Source organism: Populus alba, chromosome 1 (genome assembly GCF_005239225.2).
Source record: "Populus alba chromosome 1, ASM523922v2, whole genome shotgun sequence".
Lineage (NCBI taxonomy): Eukaryota > Viridiplantae > Streptophyta > Magnoliopsida > Malpighiales > Salicaceae > Populus > Populus alba.
The window spans coordinates 36,058,341-36,071,813 of record NC_133284.1 but is presented as its reverse complement, the minus strand read 5'-3'; the positions used below and the strand labels follow the sequence as shown (position 1 = coordinate 36,071,813).

Genomic DNA, 13,473 nt, shown 5'->3' with positions numbered 1-13,473 from the left:
TTTTCAAATAAAATTATTTAGATAGTAAAATAATGTTATTTTTCTTTATTTATTTTCAAATAAAATTATAAGATTTTGTGTTGTATTTGCAAGCATTTTTTTTTTTTTTTAACAATCCTTGTCATGTCCAGATTTTCAGTTAAATCATATAAAAATTATCTTGGTGTGAATCAGTTCACGTGGTATAGAAATCTCATTTTTGTCTCGAAATATCATTTTCTTATCACTCAAGAAATTGCTATCTATTTACAGCTTTTCAAAGTAGTTGATTGATGCATATTTTCGGGCATGAAAGTCCTAAACTACTTTCACCGGCAAGTGGAGCTTGATTGATACCTTCATACATTATCCTTCACGAGCTGGGTTTATGTTGTGAGAAGTCATCTACTATGTGGTAGTTATGGTCTCCTCTTTATGTAGAAACTTGGATTCCATTTTTATGTGAGAAAAGGATCTCGTGAATCTAGTGTTTGATTATTGTTTCAAAATAAAATAAAGAGAAATAACTAGAATAGAAAGTACATGTCTTCGTATTTTTCTTGTTCTAAAATGGAAATTAACTTAAAAGAAAAAAAAAACGAATTTATTTTATTATTTTTTTCAACCAAACACATTTATTTCTTGTTATACCTTTAAAGACAATTACTTGGGTTTGTTTTATTGTGCTTTGTTTGAGATTTGCTCTGGATATTATCAAACATTTTAGTCCCATACTAGTTCTTCATTTCAAGCAAACATTGTGAATTTGGGTATTTAGGGCCTTCGTGAATATAATCCTAATATTGTCTTATTGAAAAAAAAAAAAAACTGGTTGCCATGAATGCAATCCTATGGTCAAGAGGAGAAGGGACGGGGAAGATTGATAAAGATCTTTTGACAATTGCCTTGTAGCTATCTACATGTCTAATCAAATTCAATTACTTTTATAGTGTTTTGGAAGTATTCTCTTGCTTGAACTCGAATAATATATATATATATATATATATATATATATATATATATATATATATATATATATATATAAAGAGAAAAGTACAGGTTACCTTCATTTTTATATATTTAAAAATATTCTTTTTCTTGATGGGCTAAGAGTTGAAGGAATTTTATTTTTATTTTCTTATGAATAAGAGGATTCTATTTTGGATATTTCAACTCTTGCTATAAATCTTGAACCCTAATAATAATAATAATAATAATAATAAATTAATAATTTGTCAATAATTCATCAAACAATTTCACCATTGAACTGTGAGCACAAATTGGATCAAAATAAGAAGAAAAAAACAAATCAAAGTTGGTTTATAACATTAATAAATAAATAAATAAATCATCAATCATACTGATCAAGAAAGAAACACCATAACTAACCTTTAGTAACAAATGTGTCCTTTGATTATTTAAAAATGTATTCACGAGGGATTTATTATTATTATTATTATTATTGAAAGGATCGTTTCATTTTGTTATTTATTATGGTATTTAATCCGTATCATAATGTTCAATCTATTTTTACGTGGCAAATAAGTTTTTAGCTCAATTGATTATTATTTTTTATATAATTTACTGTTAACACTTATTTCTTTTCAAAATAATTGATTTTTTTTTTTATTATGCCCAACAACCAATAAAGTACAATTAATATATTTAGATAGTGATGTTCAACAGTTGACCTAAGTCTCGGCTCATAAAAGAAAAATTAATAATAATAATCCTTAAAAATATAACTCAATTAGTTAAACTCTAGATTTATTCTAAAAATATTATCAATTTGAGTCTCACAAATATTATAGCCACTGAAAACTTATATAATTGTTAACTTCAAGGCCCGTGAGATTAGTCAAGATACGCACAAGTTGACTCGAACACCCACGTTAATAAAAAAAATTAATACAATGATTAAACATTTTTTCTAAAATATTTCAAATATTAGATTTATAGTAAACACTAATAAGATCCACATATTCCACGCATAAGACTCTTTATATAAAGTGATTTCCCAGAGAATTAAATATTTGGTAAGATTAGCATTTCCCCATTTCATTATTACAAATATTCTTACGAGTTTTTAAACTAAATTTTGATTATTCTAAAAAAAACTGAATTTTGTTTAACTGGAAACAGAAGAGGATTTGCAATTCCGAAAAATAGAGAGACAATTCCCTCTTCTTCAAGGATTCCTTTCGGGCTGGCATCTGCTTTGATTTTCCTGACCTGTCACTTGGTGGGTGGGTGGGTGGGTTTTCTTCACATATTTATTACTGATTGCAGACTTTAGATCACACTAGGCTCTCTTCCTTAGTTTTTAACCAAGAATTATCCCCATAAAACACCTTTTTTTCTCTGTAGTAACATCCCCTTCTGCTCCCTTGATTTCATCCTCTATTTGCTCTCGGGCTTTTTTGTTTTGCTGTTCAGAATCTACAGCTAGCAGAGAGGGTTTCTTTCCATGGCTTCTCCACAGAATACTTCAGAAAAAAGTATTTTCCAAGCCAACTCTCCAGGAGGCATGCCAACCGCTAGCCAATCACAGAGAAGTCTCATCATGGCTCAAATCACATTGAGGTTCTTAGCCATCGCGTTCACCGTGACTGCTATCCCCGTCATGATCACTGCAAAGGAGCCAGTCTCTCTTCTCGGGCTGGCCATTGCACCAAGCTACAAACAAAGTTCTGTCATGAGGTAATTACACACTAAACATATATATTCTTTGATTTTGTGGGGTTTAAGAACTTTTAATTACGTATTATGAGCTAGACAGGAGATATGCTAAGCTTTTTTGCTTCTGGGTAATCCTGCAGGTTTTTGCTTGGCGTCAATGCAACTGTGTTTGCCTTCACTGTGTTGTCGATGCTCTTTGTTTGGCCTCTCAGGCGCTCAGGATCAAAGCCTATCAATTATTTTTTTCTTCTTTTGCATGATATGGTAAGTGAATATATGTTGATTTTCGAACACATGAATATAAGCAATCATTGTACAAACATTCATTCATTGTCACCTTCTTCTATAAATATTTCAAGGTAAAAACAAAATTAGTTGCCACCTACATAATTAAAGTCATTCACCAAAAGTTTTTTTTTTTCTACACAAAAAACAGATAAAAAAAAAAAAGCATAGTTTTAAGATCAGTTTAGTTTAAGGTCCAGGTTTTGAATTTTAACGGGGTTAATTTTATTTTTTTTAAATCAAAACAACATTGTTTTAGTATAAAAAAAAAAGTCAATAGATTTACAACCGGGTCACTGGGTCAACCTGCTGGATCACACCGGATTTTTTCTTTTCCTATTTTTTCTTCATCCAGGCCTGGTTCCAGTTCCAGATCGGCCGGGTCTCGGGTCGATCTACCGGGCTGGATTTTAAAACTATAAAAAGAAGAGTTTAAAGAGAAATAAAATACTTTTAATAAAAACAGTTGACCAGTAAATGTACTCAATGATGCAAATTGTTTTATTTTTTTATATATTTTAAAAAATGTTTTTTATGTTTTTAAAGTATTTTAAAAGAATATTGAATTTTTTCTGTTTTAAATTAATATTATTATGATATTTTAAGATTATTTTGATGTGTTAATATTAAAAAAAAATTAAAAATTATTTTAATATATTTCTAAATAAATAAACATTTTAAAAATACAATTACAACCATACTTCATATAGCTACAATTGACAGATTCTATCGATTCACGTCCTGCATTCGTGCAAATTTGCTTCACGAGAAAAGATTCTCCCGACAATATAACATGTAGAATGCTATAAAATGCATATAATAGTGTATATACCGCAAAGCAGCCGGTCCCTTTTCTTTTGGTTTGGTATTAAACTTCATATACTCTGTTTCTTTTTAATTTTCTTGGTTTAATTTTTGCCAAAAAAATGTTTGATTACATTTTATCCACCACCATATTGTAGAAACAACGTTCTTTAAAATAGCTAAACACCTCTAGCTTTAAATCGCCCCACAAGTTGATGCGAGGATGAGATTTGTATGCATGCAGGTGATGACGCTGTTGTTGATATCTGGTTGTGCAGCAGCAACAGCTGTGGGTTATTTGAGTCAATACGGGCAACCAGAGACTTATTGGTCTCCTATTTGCGACATTGTGAAGAAGTTCTGCCACCAAATCTTGATATCTACTGTGCTGTCTTACCTTGCTTTCTTTTGCTACTTTGCACTTAATATTCTATCTGTGCACAAACTCATGTCTGGAGCAACTGAGTGAATTGTGAGCAGAGAAGACGAGAGGCTGACCGGAAGATACCTCTCTTTGTCTTACAAGATGATCAACGGCCATTGATTTCTGGTGTGGGATGCCTCTCTTTGTGTTACAAGATGAAAGAGGGATGGGGTAGAGCAGATTATAGGTGTCTTTCTTTCTTATGTTTGTCTGTCAATGGAAGCTACAGTATTGCTGCAGAACACACGTTTTATTAATAGAATATAAGACAGACACATTTGTGTTTCGGATAGTTGTAAGTTTTAGTTTCGAGCGTAGGTGGCTAGAATGTCACGGGCCTTTAAATTTAAGGGCATTTGGATCATGCTTTATCACCTTTAAATTGAATCTTAATTCTTAACCACTTTTGCAGTCTCCACCATGCTCAAATTATATTTGCTAAGAAAGAATGTTATTACACAGGGTACTGTTTATCGCCAAAAAATCAGGGCTGTAGAAATCATTGGAGCTCTCGTATCCAACTACCCCTGCTAACGTTGCTGAGAAGCTCTCAGCTTATTTGCTAAGAGATGAACACTGATCGAAAACTGGCTTCTGTTGCCTGTTTGAAGCGTACAAAAAAAAAATATTGTTCTTGTTTTTGTCTTGCATCAAAACAGAAGACCATGTTTCTAAGGATATAAAATCTTGCAGGTTTTATTAGACAGTATTTTAAAACCAGAATGTACATAGATGTGGAAATGGAAGAGACAGATGAAGAAGAAAGTATCTTGTTGCTATTCCACGGTAAGGTATGGTACTGTACTAGCCTTGCATGGCATAGTTTTCAGTTCATCAGAGTAAATGTGCAATTACACCGAGGAAGAGGTCAAAGAGGGTTTTATTCAGTTTCAGTCTCATCCTCAGAATCTTTGGGGTGCTCTTTTAATGGCTGGCTCTGGATTTCCCACTTGTTGCGATCCCAGGCTGAATCTATTTCAGGCAATATATAGTCATCAGGTGCTAACGACAATTGGAAATCTGGTAGGTCAGGCGGTGCTTGTAGAGCCCTGCAACATTAACAACGTTAAAATTATAGTTTCGGACAGTAATTGTAAACAAAAAAAAAACAAAAAAAGGAGATCTGAAATACAAATAAAGGTCAAGTAGAAAGCTGCTTACTTCTCTTCTTCCAAGAGGTAGCCATACATCTGAGACTTCCTTGCTGCAACTTCAGGAATTTTCTGATGCAAGTGCTTCATTGCACCCCAAAGTGGAGGGGTTCTTCAGGAAAATTGGAGAAATAAGCCAAAATAAAGGATAGCAAAACAAATATTACTCTTAGGTACTTCTTACAAAAGACTGTCAAAACCAACCTGGTAACAGGAGCGGTGAGGCAAAAGGTTAAGCAGGCCTTCTTGCTCTCTGACAAAAGTCCATCTGCAGCTAGAAAACAGCATACAGCAGTAACATGACAGGCTGGTTCAGTGCCCTTGTCAAGGATCAGACCATGGTAGTAGTAAGCTGCAGCCTGATAGGTTGGTTATATGGAATAATCAAAATTAGTTGATGCAAAATTGTGATATGCAGCCCTAAGATTGATTTAGTAATCAGGATTTAAAGTTTATTGCGATGGAAACCTTTGCTTCAAGGAACTTCCACTTGATGAAACAGAGATGCTTCTTTCCATGCATATTACTCGTGTTAGAAGACTCTGACAAGCAGTGATGAGCCTGAACAAGCACAGACACAAAAACTAACGATGAGACTTGAGAAACAACGAAGGTTGCCAAGCTTAAGATCTAAACAAACATGGAAAGTTTACCAAATACGTCCAAGAAAAAGTATTTCAAAAATAGTCTTCTAGTACATTTCAAATGAAAGTTATCTGTTCCTCCTTGTTGAATGATGAACACTACTGAAAGAGGCTTCTAAGATCACAACCCACAAAACAATGCAATAGAACATTGTATAAGAGCGTAATCACAAACCTGACCGAAGTAGATCAGCTGTTCACATGCCAACCTCCTCTTCACCGACAATGAAGCCTTTTGACTTCCGACAGCTAAACCAAGCTGAATTTCAGTTCCCTGAATTTGACGATAGTATTAGTTTCCTCTAATTCGCATTTGATGATGAAATGCCAGTCACCTTGCCTTAAAATTGATTGTTACAAAATAGAAGAGGTAACCAAATGTCTGTTAATCTGCAATTTGATGGAAACATATTGGCATATAATACAATGTCGGAGGTCGACTAGCATTATACCTGGCCTAGTGCTTGAATTGATATAGCCTCCAGGACACCATCCTGAAAATCTTCTGAAAACTTTTGCCTGGATACACAGAATCAATCACAAACATTTACATATTGACTTAAAGTTCCAGGAAAAATTCTTGAGTCTGCATCTTCGTTTTCTTACTTGATATCTGGTGGTAAATGAGCCATGATTTCACGGACGCAGAATACCAAGCATCCTGATGCCTTCAGCAGTAAATCAACAGAATCCCTCTTACAATCTGAGTTTTATGTCATACATTTATCACAATCCGTTGAGATTTTGGCGAAAACATCTTTGTCATAATAATTGAAGACTAAACATAGACCATTAAGGATACGAATGCGAACCTGAAGATACAACCCTAATGCCAGAACCAGAGTGATCCTTAGGGATCATCAACGAGTTAGCCTCCGACAAATTAAGCATTGCTATCATGTGAATAACAGATAGCAATTCAAACCAGGAGTTTGCCACAGAGTTTTCCTGTTGAATCATATTTGATCATTTTCAAATTACCAGTCTACTAGCAACCACAGGTATTCCAGAAGTAGCTGAAGGCAGAGAATCGATAGGCTTACCAGCCGGCCATCTTCCAGATTTTTCCACTTGAATTCAACCAAGCCCTCAAGTCCATGTTCTGCAAGATACATAGACAGTTCATTAGAAAAATATATGAAAGAGACTGACGAAAAGATTACCCTAGAAATGAACCCTTAAAACCTTTCTTGGTGAGCCCAATAAGAAGAGGCAAGTACTCTTCCAATGCCCTCCTCAGTTCAGCTACAGCAGATCCACCTGCACTGACCACAATTTGTATTGCAATTTATTTCCTCTTCAATTCTTAAAAAAATTCAAAAATCCCTTCCAACAGCAAAAATGAACAATTCCCAGATACTATAATGTATGTCCTTTTTCCTATTTCTCCACACAAACTAATGAAACACTATAAGCAGGATTGCGAGAAACAACATACCAGTATCCTCGGCCACTAACACAATCTGATTGCGAAGACAAGCCAACCTATCAACAAGATCTTGAAGAATTAACCCTCTAAGTGGCTTTTGAAGATCAGATTGTGCTGGTATTCTCATAGAAGGAACGTACACCACCACTTCTGGTATACTTGTCTTCTTTCTCTTCCCGACTGCATACATAGAAGCACTGCACCCCATTTTTTTCTTCTTTCAAGCTCTCTCCAATATAGCATTCTACACAAAATATATCACGTAAGAAACTCTCTATATAGCTTCTCTTTCAATAAAAAATACGTTGCAAGAAAAACAAATAGCACTAGTTATACAAATACAAGAGAAGTGGAAGATAACACGAAATGGAAGTGTCAACTAATAAAGATTAATTAAGAACAATAAAGACAAACATTAGTAATATAATAATAGAGAGAGGAGCATTAATGGAGTAGTGGGATATATAAGAGCAGGAAGATTCATAGTTGATAAAGAAAGCAGACAAGTGAAGAGATCTTGATCACTCACAATTGATGCAGAGAGAAGAGAGGAGTGGATGAAAATGTGAAGCTTCGAGGATGCATTATAAATGTTGATGATCTTAGAGAGGAAGCGAGAGAGAGAGAGAGAGAGAGAGTAGGAAGCGCACTAGCGCAGGAACCGAGACATGCCTCACATGGAGTCGTCGTAGAAATCTCTGCGTTGTTAAAGGAGCTCTTTGAAAATTTATAATCAACTTGTGTTACTATTATTTCTTTAATCCAAGGAAGCTTTTCAGTTAATTACTGGTTAATTTGTCCATTTTTACTAACTTTATTTTTCTTTTTATCTGATGGTAATTTCTTTATTTTACTTCTATTTTTTTCAAGCTACAAGCATGGCATATAGATATATTGTACTTCATCACTAGTATAGTATAATTATATTTTTATTTTTTTGAAAAAAAATCAATAAACTTGTCTTTAAAGAGTATTCAGTCTTTGCAAATCATCCATTAATCATTTTGAAATTGTTTAAGAGAACAACTCGGTCGTTTTGCATTTTTTTTAAGCAAAGTTAAGTTAATGAATTACCTTTAAAAAGGAAGAAATTACTAATTAAACCGTCAAATATTGTCATTTTCTTTTTTCTTGCATGGTAGTGCCTTTAAAAAGCAAAAATGGAAAAACTCTTGCCCAAGAATTGTTTTGTCTTTTCATTCTGGATTTTTTATTAAATTTAAATTGATTTAATTAGAAGTAATTTAGTCTTTTACTAAATAGGCTATAGACACATTTTACTAGTCTGACTATAGTGTAATTACTTTTTTTTCCCATCAATGTCTTTTTAATTAAATTCAAATAAAAAACTAACACATGCAAGACTCTAAATTGTGGGTTTTTTCATATGAATTCACCGAACCAGATTTGGTTTAATGACTATATGTCTTAAAGCTGACCCTTGTTCAAAAGTAAACATGAAAGTAACTGGTGGCTTTCGAATTATGGTAAGAACAATAATAGCTGAGTATTTATTAGCTATTAAAATATTATTACAAGAATCAGGTTATGTGAACATGAACTGTTCTAACAGCTAGCGTTATCTGTTAATTAATCAGAGGGCTTATCTACGCTACATCCAATGAAACCGCAGGAGCCCTTGTTTCATTGAAATACTCTCTCTTTTTTTAATCAATAGCTTCCAAGTTTCCCCACATGGCTAAACAAAATATTGATGTTTAAGACTTTCAGGTGGAATTATGCAGATTACCGTGATATGGGTTCCTGGGCTGTGTGGTCCAGCCATCATGAAATCATAGATCACAAGGAAAAACCCTCAGCTCCATGACCATGTTGAATGTTTTCAAACAAGATTGTTAATTTCATTCTATTCTATTTTATTTTGAATAGTCGGAACATTTCATTTTAATTTTTAAAAAAAAATTAAATTAAATAATTTTCATCTCATTTCAAATCTTGATTAGTTTTAAATTTTTCAGTTAAATCCTATCTAGAATGTTCCAGTTTCATTTTATATGTTCTGTTCTAGTTGTGAAAAGTTATTAAATTAAATTAAACCTAGTTCAATTTAATTAATTAAACCACCCAAATATAAAAAACTCTTTTTCATTACTATTTTCAATAACAATAATATTAATAACAATATTGAAAATTATTATTACTATTTTTATTAACAATGATATTAATTTTTTAAAATTAGATTTATCACTAATATATATAGTTTATATTCATGTTTTTTTTTTTTTTAGTTTATACTTTGTAGGAATTCGAGCAAAACAAGAGATGTTTTAGATCCTATTAACTTTGATAACAATAACCTAGCTTAATATTTAAATATTTGTATTAAAACATTTTAATTTCATAATATTTTGATATTTTGTTTAAGTTGAATTACTTTAAGTTAAAAATCTATTTAATATTGACTATTTAGAAATATTTAAAATTTTAAAATTTTATTTGTTTGACATTATGTTTGTATTGCGTAATTTAAAATTAATTTATTTTAAATTTAAATTATGTTTGTTTATATATATATATATATAACCCTGGTATATTAAAACACTTTAAAACTGAAACATTTTATTATAATTAAAAAAATAAAATATTTATTGAAACGGAATTGAGAACATGCTTCAAATGTGTGTTTTGCTTCTTATTTTTCGTTTTTAATCTTTATGCTAAAAACTGAATTTTGCAGTCAAATGATATTTAAATAGAGAAGTAAGTGGTGCTGTGGCTTTGGATAGATCTGCCGTCAATGGCGCTAGGGAGCTTCCTGGATTCGTGCGAGATGAGATAGGCAGGGTAGTTCTCATAAAGAAAATGAAGTACAAGCTTCATAGATGCAGCGTGCATGTTACTTTGGACAAGACAGCCTGGTTCATGGATCAAGCAAGGGCTTAAATCCCAATCCCAAACTCCTGGTTGTCAGAGACTAATAATTATCAGCAATGCACTACTTAATGACAGCCGCCGCTGTGTGAGTAAATGGAGTGACAAATTTCAATTTGATCCCTTTTGTTTCAATATGAGCTCAAATGTTTTTAATTGAGAGAAGACTGACTGATTTTATGCAATTCGGCCCCTGCCAAAAATCATTTGAGATCCCTCGAGCCTAACACCTTTCACAAAGTAGCCATTTTTTTCCAATTTGTTTGTTTCGATCTAAGCTAAAGTCATTACTAGAGATAAACAGACTAATTATATACAATTAAACCCCTGCTAAAAATCAATCGAGATCCCTCAAGTTTAGAGCTTTTACAAAGTAGCCCTTCTTTTCTTAATTTGTTAATTTCATCCCTAATTAAGCCTTTAGACTTTTATTTTCTTTAATTTAGTCCTTGAAAAAGTTCAATACAACACCTAATGTTGCGCGTCTTTTTTAAAAAGATACTTAGTCTTGAATTTTTTCAATTTGACCCTCACTTAGCCTTCAAATTTCTTACAATTGAATCCTTAATTGCACCAATATGACCTTTCAGAGTTTCTATTGTGTCCCTAATCTTTCAATGTCTGTGAATTAATCTAAATTAGACCTCCAAACTTGATTTTTTCTCAATTGAATCCTTAATTGAATCCATAAAACCCATTATAAGTTTAATTAAGTCCTTAAACTTAATTAATTCTTTTAATTTTGATCAACTTTGGATTTCACCCTCAATTTTCTTTCTATCTTCATCCTATATTGTCAAAATCTCATAATCTAGCTATTCTTATGATATTTTGGTCTTTTGCGGCTCAAAAATATGTTTTTGGATTTTGAATTTATGATTTTTTTTTTATTTTTGAATGTGTATTTTAATAAAATAACTTTTGGAAGATCCAAAATTGGATTATGACACTTTTAATTATATCATTCTATAACCTAATTTGATGAGATTAAACCTAAAATTATGGTAAAAATATCAGACTAAACACAAGGTTCATTTCAGATACAATACAAATAGAATTTAATCTCCTTTGATTTCTTTGTTTTTTTTTTTTTACCTTTTCAATTTCCCCTTGTTTTCTATATTTCATTTTCATTTTTTTTCCTCAATTCCATTCATCAACAAGAAAACTAGTCTACCACCTCACCTATTTAAATATTCATATGAACAATGAAGGAGGTCTTTTTTTTCAAAAAAATTTTCTTTCCTTTCCATGTTCCCCTCCATTTTCTTCCTCTTTTTTTTTTTCTCAATTTCATCCGTTGATATTTTTTTGATTTTGAATTTATCTTCATAAATTTTTTTTTTTGCCACGTTGTCCAAGTCAATCAAATATATTGGTGTCCCAATACTAAAATAAAATGTTATTTTGATTATTTTTTTAAAAAAAAAATCAAAACTCAAAGCATACTTTTTACTGGTAATTTAGGTTGGTTTTAAACCTACCAAGTTGATTGGGATACATTGAAAAAACTCCAACATGATTTAACTTTAAACTTGAGTTAGATAAAGAGTCAGGCCAGGAGGTTTTAAAGTTGACCCAGTAATCTAGATTTAATCAAGAATGCTAAATAATTTATTGTGACTTGATGATTTTTTTACTTTCAAAAAAACTTTGATTTGACTTGCACTGTAGTGCAGCGTGTAAACTAGTATTTACTAAGATTATTAACAAAAACTCTAAAATATATGGGTTTCTCACTATATCAATCCACAATGCCTATAGTTTTTTTTTTTTTTAATTTGTTCATTATTTTTTTGTTTCTCTTCGATTGCATCATTTATATGCCTAGTTTCATGGCTGATTTATCAAAAATCGGTAATGAGGGAAAAAAATTAAAACAAAGCGAACCAAAGTATAAAACAAGAAGGAAACAAGCGGCAATTTCAAAAATGGGATAAAAAAAACTTTTTGGTCCTTTTACTTTTTAAATAATAACTTCTTGATCCCTAAATATTTCATACAATTCAATTGTGATACAAAACTTTATTTTTACTATTTTTTAGTTTTTGGTTTGAGATAGAAAGGAGGAATTCTCCTAGTGATAAAGAGAGAAAATATCAATTGATAATGATTTCAACCAGTAAAAAGATCTATCATGATTTTTATCTTATTTTTATTATTATATAAAGATATAAATTGGTTTATTTAAGTCTTTTTAATGTTTTTAGGTATTTTTGTTTTATCAGAAAATGGTTAAAATGGATTTTTTAGTGTCGAGCACCACTGGCTTGACTTTTCAATGACCTTTGGTTATTAGAATTTAGGCATCACATGCTATTTTTTTCTTCTAAAAAAATCAAGGGAAGACCACCCAATAAAAGGAAAAGAAAAGATTTTTTATGAGGTCTAGAGGCGTGGGTGTCCAAGTCTGCACACATAGGCTTTTTTATGCCCCAACACGCTAGGCCAGCCAAGCATGCATCCTAGGATTTTTTTTCACTTTTTTTTATATATTTTTTTTTCCAATTGACCCTTCACAATTGGCCATTTTTTTCCCATTGTATTTATTTTTTGGATTGTTTTTTTTTTTTAAATCTGATTATTCATAATTGGATCTTTATTGATTTTTCTTGCTTAATTTTCTTTAATTTTTTTTTTAATATTTTATTGATTTTTTTATTGGGAAATGTGGTCTGTTTTCGTTTAATATTTGTAGGTTTATCGGGATCTCAAACAAACACTCTTATATTTAATTGGTTCTTAATTTTACGAGTGTTTATTTTTTACCATAAAATTAAATAAAAAAAACTTTAAAAAATTATTGAACCTAATTAAATACATGATCTTAGTTATGGGTTTGACTAATTAACTTTGATTGAGTAGAAATTGAGCTTTATAATTTATCTTGATTACACAAATAATTTTTAATTTATTTAATTAAATACATGTATAAAATTTTCAATTTAATACTAAGATTTTTTATATATAAAAACAAGTAGAAAATGTTGGGAAATTCATTTTTCATGTTGAAAAAACATTATTCAACCCAAGTCGCAACTCTAGGGAATATATAGCTAGTTTAAGCTTAGTTTAAGTAGCAACCAATCTCAAACTTTTTGCAAGGCAAGTTATGCCTCACTCTAGAACTTTCAGAGTCACTTTGCTATATATCCAAAATGATCTTCTTGTGTCAATATATATTTC

The 13,473-nt window shown here is 31.3% G+C and overlaps 2 protein-coding genes across 2 annotated transcripts; one reads left to right on the top strand and one right to left on the bottom strand.

The window, feature by feature from the left end:
• The first annotated feature begins 2,267 nt into the window (after nucleotides 1–2,267).
• On the top strand, nucleotides 2,268–4,476 carry LOC118055311 (CASP-like protein 1F3). The gene is made up of 3 exons (XM_035067174.2): nucleotides 2,268–2,679; nucleotides 2,799–2,922; nucleotides 3,992–4,476. Exons 1-3 carry the CDS (start codon nucleotides 2,447–2,449, stop codon nucleotides 4,214–4,216), a joined length of 582 nt encoding a protein of 193 aa, XP_034923065.1. The 5' UTR covers nucleotides 2,268–2,446; the 3' UTR covers nucleotides 4,217–4,476.
• Nucleotides 4,477–4,678: 202 nt separating this feature from the next.
• On the bottom strand, nucleotides 4,679–7,633 carry LOC118055363 (uncharacterized). The gene is made up of 11 exons (XM_035067244.2): nucleotides 7,405–7,633; nucleotides 7,152–7,226; nucleotides 7,010–7,068; nucleotides 6,779–6,914; nucleotides 6,573–6,669; nucleotides 6,419–6,485; nucleotides 6,142–6,240; nucleotides 5,791–5,883; nucleotides 5,527–5,681; nucleotides 5,333–5,434; nucleotides 4,679–5,220 (listed from the first exon to the last, which is right to left on the bottom strand). Exons 1-11 carry the CDS (start codon nucleotides 7,601–7,603, stop codon nucleotides 5,052–5,054), a joined length of 1,251 nt encoding a protein of 416 aa, XP_034923135.1. The 5' UTR covers nucleotides 7,604–7,633; the 3' UTR covers nucleotides 4,679–5,051.
• Between the last annotated feature and the right edge of the window lie 5,840 nt (nucleotides 7,634–13,473).